This window comes from Callorhinus ursinus, unplaced genomic scaffold (assembly GCF_003265705.2).
Source record: "Callorhinus ursinus isolate GAN/ISIS: 27379988/994484 unplaced genomic scaffold, GSC_fseal_2.0 scaffold18, whole genome shotgun sequence".
Lineage (NCBI taxonomy): Eukaryota > Metazoa > Chordata > Mammalia > Carnivora > Otariidae > Callorhinus > Callorhinus ursinus.
In genome coordinates, this window is record NW_027397080.1 from 5633474 (window position 1) to 5646669 (window position 13196).

The 13196-nt window shown below is 39.0% G+C and overlaps 1 protein-coding gene across 2 annotated transcripts in view; it reads right to left on the bottom strand.

Annotated features, from left to right (window-relative positions):
* SMAP2 (small ArfGAP2) overlaps nt 1-13196 on the bottom strand; it is a 45568-nt gene that overhangs the window by 12580 nt on the left and 19792 nt on the right. For both annotated transcript variants that reach the window (XM_025857176.2, XM_073902825.1), the window contains 3 exons: nt 3756-3889; nt 2389-2474; nt 1327-1405 (listed from right to left, as the gene is read on the bottom strand). In XM_025857176.2, coding sequence (XP_025712961.1) covers nt 1327-1405; nt 2389-2474; nt 3756-3889 — 299 coding nt within the window. The remainder of the gene's footprint in view (nt 1-1326; nt 1406-2388; nt 2475-3755; nt 3890-13196) is intronic.

A 13196-nucleotide genomic window follows, 5' to 3' on the forward strand; every position in this document is an offset into this window, starting at 1 on the left:
CATTCAGTGAGTAACACAGGCTGTTTACATGGGTACAGTACACCAGCAACATAATTCTGAATGAATAGTATCTTCATATGGCAACTCTTCCCTCCTCCCCCATCTTCTGGATTATCTCAGATACTCTTTTCTGACCTCATCTGATTTCATATCTTTTGGTACAATGAACAGAGCTAAGCAGACAGACTACAATTTTCTATAAATCAAAGGAAATCTGTGTGCTTTGCTTCCAAACTTTTTTTGATGATGCCATCCAAGTTGTGGCTGTACACTGGGTTGATTCTTTCGTGGAACAGTTATGACAAATTCCAGGTCCCTTTTCTGGATGACTATGAAGTAAGAGTCCTTCACACTAAGTTGAGAAGGAATTATCTTTACCTAACTAAATGTAGTACCTTGCACTTACTTGCCTACACTGAAACTCACCTACTAGTTGATGCCCCTTTTCACACAAGCCCAAAAGATCAATCTGGAGCAGATTCCAATGAGTTTGACTTTAAATCACCTGGAAGGACTTAGAGCCCTGTATATCCTCCGTTAAAATACAAAACTAGATAGATGATAGAGAGATAAGACTCACGCTAGAGCTGGAGAATCCCATACTCTCTATACTTCTGTAGCTAAAGAAATAGTCAATTATTCCTAAGCAAGTTTACTATAGAATTTATCAAAGGCTTTTTTAGGTTGTCATACTGGTTCCTCTTTAGTTGTCATTAGTTAGGTGCCTTTTTTTCTTCCGGAAACCTTTTGTGTTTCCTCCTGTGTGTTATACTTGTCCTAGTTACACTGTATTTCAGATTCTAACGACATGCCTAGGATGGAAAGCAAGCTTGGTAACTGGTAGTCTCTTTCTAAAACCCTTCTCAGGAACAGAGTCCCACTATGTCCATCGACACACTGGACATACACACAGGCCAAACTGAAGAAAACTTTGGTGATTTAATTAATTTTGTTGACTTTCATTTACAGAAAAAAATACATATATACACAGACATTTATACACATAGATACACACACATATTACTGCTTGATCCAGTATGCCCAACATGTCCATTTGAAGAAATAATTTGGAACTGGGAATCATTTACACCTAAATACAGATCAAGGCAAAGAACTCACTCATGGTTTGCCCTGTCTGTCTCTGACACAAAAGTCTGCTCCATTATATCTCATGGCCTTGATTCAATAACTGGCTTTATTCTGCTCCTTTTTTTTTTTTTTTTAATGATTTTGGAGTATTTCAGTAGCTCTTCTCAAATTCTTCCCTGGCCTGATTTATAAGCAAATTACTCATTTTGAACAAAGCTTGAAAGATTTATAACCAACCCTAAAGGCATTGATGTCCAAACTTCGGTCCATGTATTTCTTCTTCTCATATTTATCTCGAATAAATCCCTCGACAGCTCTGCAAAAAGCTTATTAAGGATAAATCAAACAAATCTTTCCCACACTATGACTCTAAAAGGTCAATCTGTATTCAACGGAATGTTGTTCTCCTCTCTCCCTCCTGCCTGGTTTCTCCATATGGCTCCTATTTCTTCACATGCAGTTTCCCTGACCAAAACCTTAAAATGCTCCCTTCACAGTTACTGCAGGGAATCACCATTTCCTATGATTTTCCTTCAGGATAATGATAGCAGCAAATGGGATTAATCTTCATATTGACATCAGAGGAACCCGTGGCTCTTCTAGAATACAGGTAAAGCAGTCAATGATCTATTTTAAAGCCCTTGGGTCAAAGGCCTTAAACAAAGGCACATGAGTGCCCCTTAAAACTATAAGCCCTAGAGCCCCACTACCAGATTCTGATCAGTGTCTCTTCTGCAGGGACCCAAATCTGCATTTTAACAGGTTCCACCAGTACCCAACAAAAAGCAAACTCTAACAAGACAGTCTACAAACCACATTTTAAGAAGCACTGCCTTTAGGGGATTTGGTTTTGTGAGCAGGGTACTATCCCCTGTTGAGGGGATGAGGGAAGAAAGTTATTGATTAACTGGTCAATAACAGTTCATTCTTTCACATAGGGCATAGAAAAGGCATTAAAAACGAATGGTAGTTTTGCTGATTCAATACAGCAATCTATTTTTAGCACACAATAGCTTCAAAGATCGAAAAACTATCAGACATGTCACTTTATGGGAGAACTCACAGTGAACCACTGCAGTCTTAATTCCTAAATGAGTCTTCCCCATGTGACGGCACCATTCCGATATTAGAAAGTATAAATATGCTTTTTGTATGTGTTGGTGGCAGGAGAGAGAAAAGCAAGACTTTGACTAAACCACATAGAGATGGCCTGGTCAGATCAAGGGGCTTGAGTCTTGTGTGACTCTCCCAAAACACCAAAATACCAGTCAGCCTTCTAAGTTGCTCCAGAAAAGATACGGGTCTATTTGAGGTCGCCGAAAAGTCTCAGGAAGATAGGCTTCATAAAGTCGGTTTGCCTTTCCATTCCCCATCTCTTGCATGCACTGCAATCAAAGAGATGTGGAAACATGGAATTTCAGATGAGGAAAGACTTGAAAAACTTCTCGCCCGACTGCAGCATTTTACAATTGAAGAACCAATCTGACAGTGGCAGAACCAAGATCTATGTGCATACTCTGATTTCTGGTCCACAATTCTCTCTACTCTATTGGCAATCATTTGCCTCCATGGTTGTCCTTCCCACCCCCCACCCCCTAGTGCTTTTTATTGAAAAATTTGTCTGACAAGATACATTTAATTCAGTAATAACTCAAGACCCCATTTGAAAGCCCAAGACACTTAACTACCAATTAAAATGTCTACTTGATAGGCAATAATCAGTACCTAATCAGGCAGGCAATAACTGAGCAATAACTATAATTTTGAGTTTATACTATTAATTAATCTATTCAGCTTTATTACAAAGAAGTGTGTTTCCCATTAGGCCTTTGAAAAAGATTCCTTAATGCTTGTGAGGGACAAATCCCAGAATTTTTTAAAACTTCAAATTTCCAAATACCTCCACGGCATGTAATTTCCTTCATAAGATACAGTAAAGTGTAACTGAAAAATACAACTAATCTTTTAGACTTTTAATGAATCTATAAAAGCAGTCTAAAGTAATTTCTAAAGCCCTTTTCTGGTTAAGAAAACCTCTTATTTCTATCACCAACTTTAGCAACTGTTTTCTTTGGATCCTTTCTTCCCACCCCCAAACCACCCCCAAAAAAGAAAAAAAAGTTCTAATTACTTTTAAAAGTTTTGATGTGGGAAGAGAATAGAAAAGAATGAAGCCACATAGAGGTGCAGATCTTAAGCCAGCTAGACTCGCTAACTTAAGTGTCTTACTCCCAGCCCACCAACCTAACAGCAAGCAAGATTCACACACATATTTTAGCGATAAAATATTATAAGTTGGAGGATGTGTGTGTGTGTGTGCACGCGCGCACGTGACTATATAAAACTACAAATGTTAGATCTGCACATGCCAGGGGCCTTAGAAAATAATCCAAAGATTCCCCCTTTATACCCTGGGGGTATATCCATGGGGTCCTAGACCATCGACTTTGGGTTTTGAAGGAGGTAAAATATGGGTAGGGTAACTTATATCTTAAATAGAAAGAGTAAAAACTTCTCTATTAAGGTATAAGAATCTGACATAAGTGTTTCACAACTAAATTTTTCTTTATCTTCACCTTTGTGCCCAGTATGACTGAAATTCATATGGAACTACTCTTACATGGAAATACGGGACCAGCTGACTCACTGTTGGGCCATGTAAGTACCTGAATCTGTTCTTGAGTCCACTGGTCGAGGTTAACTGATTTTACCCTGGATATGTGCACCCCCAGATTCCTGTGGATTCCAGCACATCGAATGCAGATGAATACACCAATGTTCCAGGAGGCCCATCGCGGCCCTGTGAAGGTGAGGAACAGGGCAGTAAGATACAAATTAAAACAACATTCAAGGCCCAAGCTGGAATACTTAGATCATCAGACAACATTTCTGCTAGAACATAAATGAGAGAAATGTTACCACATTCACCTTTTTTATAGGTTTTGTTCACTCCTCCATGATCAGCGCTTTTTTTTTTTTTAAGTTTAGCTTAAATTTAAAGGTATAGTACTGTGGTTTTTTTAGTATATTCACACAGTTGTGCAACCATTACCACTATTTAATTCCAAAACATTTTCATCCCCCCAAAAAGAAATTGCAAACCCATTAAAAGGCACTTCCCATTTCCTCTCAATTCCTCCCCACCAGGCCCCTGGCAACCACAAATCTCTCTGTCTCTATAGATTTGCCAATTCTCAATATTTCATGTAAGTGGAATTATACAGTATGTGGGCATGTGCGTATGGAGCAGCTTTTTACAGTGTCCGATAATGCGACTGCTAAAATGCAGATGTTATAATACTGTTAACTTATACAAAAAATAATTCCAGGAGAATAGTGCAAGGTCATGTCACATTCTATTTGGTATCTTGCATGAATAGCCTTCTCTCAAGAAACTTTTCAATGATTGTGGAGCCTGGATTCAGTTTTCCTACTAGGAAAAAACATACAGACATGCCATGCCAGCCCAAGTCTCAGCCTGAAATTTAAAACTTTATTTATCTTCCCCTCCCCACCAGGCCTATAAAATATGCATCCTGATTAACTTAATAGGATCCTCTCCCCTTGAGCCGCTGTCCCTAGTTTACCCAACTACAGAATTATCTCAATTCAAGACTGTCAAATAACAAAGATGCTTATTGCAATAAAAAAGAAATCTCAGGTATACATTTTAATATAAAACTGTTACATAATCTCCCATCCCTTGCCACCTTTGTTTATTCTAATAATCACTCCAGAAAATCATCAAACTCCTCTTCATAGTTTTTATACAGGAAAAAAACAACTTGCTTTTATATGCTACCTGCCAAAAAATTACTGAAAAATCACTAATATTTCCTTCTCCATCATTCCACTAGGCAGAAATTTACCACATAAAATAAGCATGATATCAAAGTTAGAGATTGCAATAGAGTGAAAAGACACCAAATGATTTTTTACAGAGATAAACAGGATCTGTTGGAAGAGCCAAGGGTACCAGACTTCAATTCTGCCAGACACAATTACTTGGTTGGTCTGCAGGTTTTGACAGCCATTTTAATGAAACAATGCTAGAATCATACGGCAGAAAATTATTCTTAGAAATCTGAATTCACATTATTAATAAGAATGTAATTTCCTTAATATCATTCAGATATTATGGCAAATACTGTAAATACAGAAAGCTCAAATCCTCCCTATAACCACCAGGGGGTGTACTCTGCCTGAAATTTTATCCCAATATCTTCTGATTGCTACTATCTTTTTTTTTATTATGTTAATCACCATACATTACATCACTAGTTTTTGATGTAGTGTTCCATGATTCATTGTTTGTGCATAACACCCAGTGCTCCATGCAGAACATGCCCTCCTTAATACCCACCACCCCACCCCCTCCCCTCTAGAACCCTCAGTTTGTTTTTCAGAGTCCATAGTCTCTCATGGTTCGTCTCCCCCTCCGATTTCCCCCCCTTCATTTTTCCCCTCCTGCTATCTTCTTCTTTTTTTTTTTTAACATATAATGTATTATTTGTTTCAGAGGTACAGGTCTGTGATTCAACAGTCTTATGCAATTCACAGCGCTCACCATAGCACATAACCCTCCCCAATGTCCATCACCCAGCCACCCCCTCCCCCCCACCCCCCACCACTCCAGCAACCCTCAGTTTGTTTCCTGAGATTCAGAATTCCTCATATCAGTGAGGTCATATGATACATGTCTTTCTCTGATTGACTTATTTCACTCCTGATTGCTACTATCTTGATAGGCTCAGATTTATCTTCTAAAAAAAACCTTCAGTCCCTTGAAATCCCTAAGTGGATGTGCATAGCAGGTCTGCCATACACTTGATAACACGCAAATGATGAACACACATCTTTCACTGGTGGGAAACTATATAAAAACAAAATGAAAGGCCTCCACAGATATGAATGAGGTTTCTTAGGGTGTTGTGTGTCTACGTCGCGCTACGGTTTTCAAAAAGGAATACAGGTAAGATTTAAGTTATATGGGATTAAAAAATGGGACCAAAAGCTAATATTTCATATTTCTTTACCATTTTCTCTTTGCTCTAGATTCTAGAACACATAACGAGATAGTTAAAATATATTTGTTTGCTAACACAATCAGAAGCCACAAGACTAACTAAAAGTTAGCTATGGAATGTTACGCTATTTGCTTCCAGGCCCTAAGTCCACAGAAGGTGATTCCCAATCATCTAAGCCACTGTCACAGCTGTGGAATTTCTCCAGCTCCCATTACAGAGTATGTAAAGTCCCTTTGCCTCTGAGGAATACAAGACCAAGACCTCATACTCTGGAGCCACTAACAAGGCCTCAGTACAAAAATGCAGGCAATAATATTTTCATGAAAAGTCAGAGAGCCTCCTCTGCTCCCCTCCCACATCTGTCCACAATCTTTTCCCAGTGAAATAGTGATAGTTCTAGCTCAGACACTCAGCCTCCTTTAGTTTTAAGCCACTAGATTGATTAGTCAATAACTACATGCTCGCTCCATAAAAGATTATGAAACTGGGTAAGAGGAAAACACAAAAGACAAAAGTTACTTTATATGGCTGAAAATGTGGAAAACGGTGTTATTAAAAGTACAGTTTTTGCAGCCAGAAAAAGCTTAGGTTTGAATGTTAGCTCCATTAATAATTAGCTGTGTGACCTTCAGAGATACTTAAACTTGCTAATAAGCCTCAGTTTCATCATCTATAAAATGTGTACCTCACAGAATACAGAGGGATAACAATAGAAGAGAGCTACATGTAATAACATGGTATAAAATGAGATTTCCAGAACCCACTTCCCATTCATCATCTTCCCTGTAAAGGCTAGTTAACTCATTAATATGCATATACCAACACTCTATGCAACACCACAGAATGCTTCTTTTTAGACAGGAATAGGAGTTCCAGTCTTAAAATGTTAGAACCAAAATTGACTGACTGAACATCTGAAAGAAAAAATTTGCCCTGGATCCAATTTCAAATCTTCTAAGAAACATGAAATTTTATAAGCAAATTCCTTTATCTCCCTGAAAATATTCCTTGAAAATATACTATTTAACCCCCACCTATTCCCCTTCTCTGCCATACTCCCCCACCCTGCCTTTGTGCCCACACATATATTCACGACACATACAAAGGCCCCAAACTGTCAACCTGACATACCTGGATTCCACAGTACCTGGGATTGCTGCAGCAAGGCCAGTCTACTTAAATCTGGTAAACTTGCAAAGATAAAAACAATTGTTCAATACACATTGGTCATGGCAACGAAGGAGGAAATACAAAAGATACCCCTTCGAAGCTGAAAATGGAGACTCTGAGGGCAATATTCTTAACTATTTTGAAAGCAAACAGGATAGAGAAGCGATATAAACTGGTAGTAATTAGCATAACACAAGAACAAGGTCAGGGCTAAGTGAACATATTCCACAGGCACTAAGAGTGGGTTCCAGAAGCATTAAGTAATGTTAAAACTAACACACAACCACTCTGCAGTAAGCAATAAGTGAAAAATTTTAAAGTATATGGATTTGGTTGATCTGTCAAGAATTTGACTGTGATAAGTACCAGCCCAGGATCAGGGAAATCTGGGCTTACACTGAGTAGTTGCATATGTTCTGACAAGTCTCTCTAGGGCTTATGTTTCCATTTGTAAAATGGAAAGCATGTAAGTAAATCCTATTTACATTCAACTACTGGACAGCTTCTACATACTAACTATTGCTGTCCTGCTGTAAATTTCCTTTGCTGCTCTAACTTCCCCCACCAGCAGACTGCTAGCCTTAGAGGATTCTGGGCTTGAGAAGTCAGTAGAAAGAAGAAAACTACAGTTACAGACAGCTTGAAGCTACTATTATAATAATTACGGCTTGTTGATCTCTAACCTATGGAGTTCCAAACAAATAAGTATTGAGCAAAAGAAAAACACACTGATACATCGATGGCTACACATACTGAGACTGGCCAGCATCCTGGAGCAGTTGAAAAGATCTTCGACAGGAAGGGTCAAGGAAGAAAAAGATCCCTTCCATCTCATATCCAAGCCCTGCTGAATCTACCCTGGAAACTCCCCAAATATATCAATCTCTACTTAAACCTATCTCACCTATAAACATTCATTCTTTGAACATTATTTACTGAGTACCTACTATGTGTCAAACACTCGGCCTGCTTAGGTACTAGGGATACAAAGGCAGAGACAATACAAATGAGATCCCCTGATTCAAAGAGCTCACAGACTAACTGGTCTCTAGCCTCCTACCAGAATAATTTTTCTAAAACTCAAATCTGTACACATCAGAACCCTGAATATAAACCTTACACAGGTCTCATATAGAGATGAGAAAATGTAAACTCATGCGAATTTTCTGAATGGCATATTCCAAACTAAGCTCTCAATCTCTTGCCACAGAACCTGCTCTTCCTCCATCCTTCTTAGGATCTTAGTCAATTACACCTCCACCCATTCAACTACATCAGTCAGAAATGTATATGCCTTTCTCTCTCAACCCTCCGTATCTACACCATCACCAAGACCGAAATCTCTCTCAGTTGTTTCCCTTCTCTCCATCAGCAACCCTATTTCTCTAATACAAAGTCTCCAGATCTCCTGGACTAGTGCAATAGCCTTCTGATGTCTCTCCACTTTTACTTTTATGTTCTCTTCCCCTCTAGCCCCAAACCAAAACCATTCTCCACAAAACAGCCAGCTTGAACTCTTAGAGAAGCACAAGCAACCTTGTCATTCAGTTGTGTAAAACCTTTCCGTGAAAGGCTTCCTACTATCACTGTTGGATTAAAGAACAAAATGCTTAACATGGTCTCCACTTCCCCAGCCTCCCAATTACAATACCAGTCTTCTTTCATTTCCTCAAAGCACCAACATGTTCCTACTTAGGGCTTTTGGCCTTTGTACACACGGACCCCACTGCCTAAAAAGCTCCTTCCCCAACCACCATCTGCCACTTGTAGCCTGGTCAACTCCTATATATATCAAAGGTCTCAGCTGTAAAGTTTCTTCCTCAAAGGAATCTTTCCTTGGCCCCCCAATCTAAACCAGTGATACTCTCTCTTCCGTCTTTTCTTCTGGTTTTTGCATTTTACTATAGAAAATTTCAAATGCACAAAAGCAGAGTATAATTAACCATCACCTTCTGCAATTATCAATCTCTGGTCAATGGTTTTTCAGCCATACTCCCACACACTTTCCTGTATGGAAAAGGCTGTATGAGCATCTCTCAGGGATTGCAGAGACACGATCCCTGCACAGTGGGTGGGCAAACCACAAGCCCCAAGGTCACTTATACAACCTTGGAACATTTTGAAGCAAATCTCAACTATCATACCATTTGATCTGTATATAATTTGGTGGAAATCAGTAAAAGATAGGAATTTTTAAAGGTTACAAACTTTCATTTACCGTTTGCTTTTTCCTAAGTTGTACCACACTTTATCATATTTTTATTTGTGTGATGGTTTAACACATTTTTCCACTAAACCATGAGTGCCACAAGAGCAGACAGCAGATCTGGGCATACATACCACAGTTCCTCAGAGAGGTAAATATTTAAAAGTAAGTAAATCCTTTGACTCCCACCTCTCAACCCATTCAATTCATCAGGGACAGAACAGGTAAGAATTCATCAGGGAAACAACAGGTTAAGAACACAAATATATTAAGAACATTCATTAATATATTAAGAATGATTTAATAAAAATTAGAAATAACAGATTACATAAATGTAGCTTTCTAATATATAAGTATTTCCATGTTATACTATTTTTTTAAAAGATTTTATTTTTAAGTAATCTCTAACACCCAACATGAGGCTCGAACCCACAACCCCCAGATCAAGAGTTGCACGCTCCATTGACTGAGCCAGCCAGGTGCCCCCATGTTATACTAATCTTAAAATCCAGTTTGGTTTTTTTTAAGATTTTATTTATTTATTTGACGGAGAGAGACACAGCGAGAGAGGGAACACAAGCAGTGGGAGTGGGAGAGGGAGAAGCAGGCTTTCCGCTGAACAGGGAGCCCGATGCGGGGCTCTATCCCAGGACCCTGGGATCATAACCCGAGCTGAAGGAAGACGCTTAACGACTGAGCCACCCAGGCGCTCCTTAAAATCTAGTTTTAAAACTGTATGCAAAACAATTCCATTTTAAAGAGTGTGATTAAATATATACATATGCACAGAAAAAATATCTAGAAGAACATATGTAAAATATTAAAAGCTATTATTTCTGGGTAGTAGGGTTGTGAAATATCTATTTTCTTCTCTATATTTTTATGTACTCACTGAATTGTTTGCAATGAACTTCTATTACTTTTGTAATAAGAAAAAACAGTACAGATATTTGAAAAACAACACAGCCATCCATGACTTCTTACTGGCTGCAGGAGAGGCTGAAACACCTTAACACAACATATAAAACCCTCTAGGAGCTTGTGCTTTACACATGCTGAGCAAATCATCACTCTGAAATTTGCCATGTACTCATACCTGTTTACCTACACCTTTCTTCCTACCTGGAATGGCTTTCTCCCTATTTCCTGCTTCACAAATTTCAAAATCCAGTCCAGTGTCACCTCCTCTGTGAGGCCCTCTAATGGAATAAATCTTGGCCTTTTTTATAGCTAATAGTCACTGTATGCTTTGTTCTTCTAATATTTAATATCCTATTATAGCTAGTTGCTTCCAAGTCTCTTTTGCCCTAAATAGACTGTGAGCTCTAGAAGGCAAGGACCACATTCCTTCATCATTTATCCCAAATATTTACCCCAATGCTTGCAAATAGTACATCCAAAATTAATATTTGTTAAATGAAGTCCTCAATAAGATAAAAAGTATATATAATTTTTTTTCCTGTTTTGCAAAATGAAGGGAGATGTTTTCAAACACCTTAATGGTGAAGCTACCACACAGAAAAGGGATTAGGTTACTTTGGTGAGGCTCCAAAGGCAGAAGTAGCACCAGTGAGTAGAAGTTAATTTTAGCACACTCTGGGGAAGAAATTTGTAATAATCAAGGCTGTACAAAAACAAATACAGCCTATCCAGAAATGGTAGAATCCAGTAAGTACAGGTGTTGAAGCAGAGGCTGTATGAGCATCTCTCAGGGATTGCAAAGGCACGATCCCTGCACAGTGGATGGGCAAACCACAAGCCCCAAGGTCACTTCTACACCACAGTTCTACTAGCTGATTTGTAGGTAATGGCGGGGGGGGGGGCGGTCCCTTCCTGCTTGACGTTCAATGGCTCTGAAAATGCAGCATGAGATAATCAATTTATGAAGATGTTAGGTTTTGATGAACCTAAAGAACTGAATCAAATTCAGTGTCTGGAGCCTGTGACTGGCACTGAAAACTGGTCTGAATGTGATAGACACTTGAGGAAGATGCTAAATCAACAAACTCTGGTTTGAAAACAGAGGTTATTTGACTTGGCCCACCGTTAACTCCAACACAAAATTTGGGAGTCAAAGTGATGAAGAAGCAGTGATTATGTGAAGAACAATTCTCAATGATAGTTACCTCAGCTCCAATCATCATGTCCCTTCACCCCGATTCACTACAAAGCATACACAGAAACACCAGGGCCATCTTGGAAAAATTAAGTAAGGCTGGTGAGAGGTACATTCACCAGCCTATTTTCATCTCTACAGAAGAAAATTCACTTAGTTCCCTTTTCTAAAATAACAATAAACAGAAACTTTTAATTTCTGTATGTACAAACATTTTAAGGAACCATCAGATCAAAATAAGGGCTTACTCAATCAACCTCTGCTCTCAGGATGTTCTGCAAGAGAAGTTCCTTTCCATCCGGTCTGTCTTACAAGAATGCTGTTTCCTTTTACAAAAAGAGACACTGTCCACGTTCATGTATTTGAAAAAAGCAGAAGTTAAGCTTTTTAAACGTTTGAGACAAAGCAAATTGAAACTTTTCTGAGACTGATTAGAGAATAAAAGTAAATACTACACCAAGGAATTTTAAATTGAGAAATCAAGAGGTAGAAAGAACCTTAGAAGTCACTGAGTCTAATCCCTCACTGAATGCAGGAGATCATTCTACAGGAGACCACCTGGGTCCTCCTTTAACAGCTCCAGTGCTAAGTCAGTTATGTACCATTTCAAAAGGTAGTCACGTTTACTGTTAGATGGCAATCACTATTAGAGATGCCTTCCTAATACTGAGTCCCATTATTCTGCATTTTTATCTCCTGGTGCTGCTTCTAGACTCCTCCGGTATTTATATAAAATAACAAGGTATGCAAGATAAAGATGGAACTTAAGATAGCAGCTACTCAGGGGTGCGTGGGTAGTTCAGTCGGTTAAGCATTCGACTTTTGGTTTCAGCTCAGGTCATGATCTCAGGGTCCTGAGATTAAGCCCCACATCGGGCTGCACGCTTGGTGCAGAGTCTGCTTGTCCATCTCCCTGCCCCTCTTCTCCTCCCCGCTCTCTCAAATAGGTAAATAAAATCTTTAAAAAAAAAAAAAAAAGATAGCATCTACTCATACACCCAACCAAATACAAGACAGATGAACCAACTCAATCCAGGAGGTCAGTGACAGAACAGAGACAGCAATCAGATTCCTATGACATCAGTGGAGATGAAGCAAAGCAACATTATCCTCCTACCAGGAAACCCAAAAAAGGGTTAGTGAAGTACAACACTAAGCACTCATTGATGAAATGATTAGTCAATCTACATCTAAACTTATTTCAGCAGTTAACTTAAAATGTCTTTTCTCTAAAGACATTAAAGCTAAGAAGTCAACAGGTAAGCAGACATTCTTCATCTTTCCGTAGGTGTTAGCAGTGCTTACAGACCTGGATTTGCCTTGACTTTGCTCAGCCCTGGGCAAGGGAGGACCAAAAAATTAAATACAACTGAAAAAGAGCCTAAAGGAGTCAGTCCAAAAATAATAACACAGCCAAAGGGCCAGGGGCCAAAACAAGGCACATGTCTACAGCTGGGTGCAGCAGCTTTCCTCAGCCACTTTATACGGTGGCTATTCATTTCCTTGATATCCTAGCAAAACCAGTACTTGCTCTGAACTAGTCCACAACATGCTTGTACGCATCTCATGTTATTTACCTAGCCCCGGC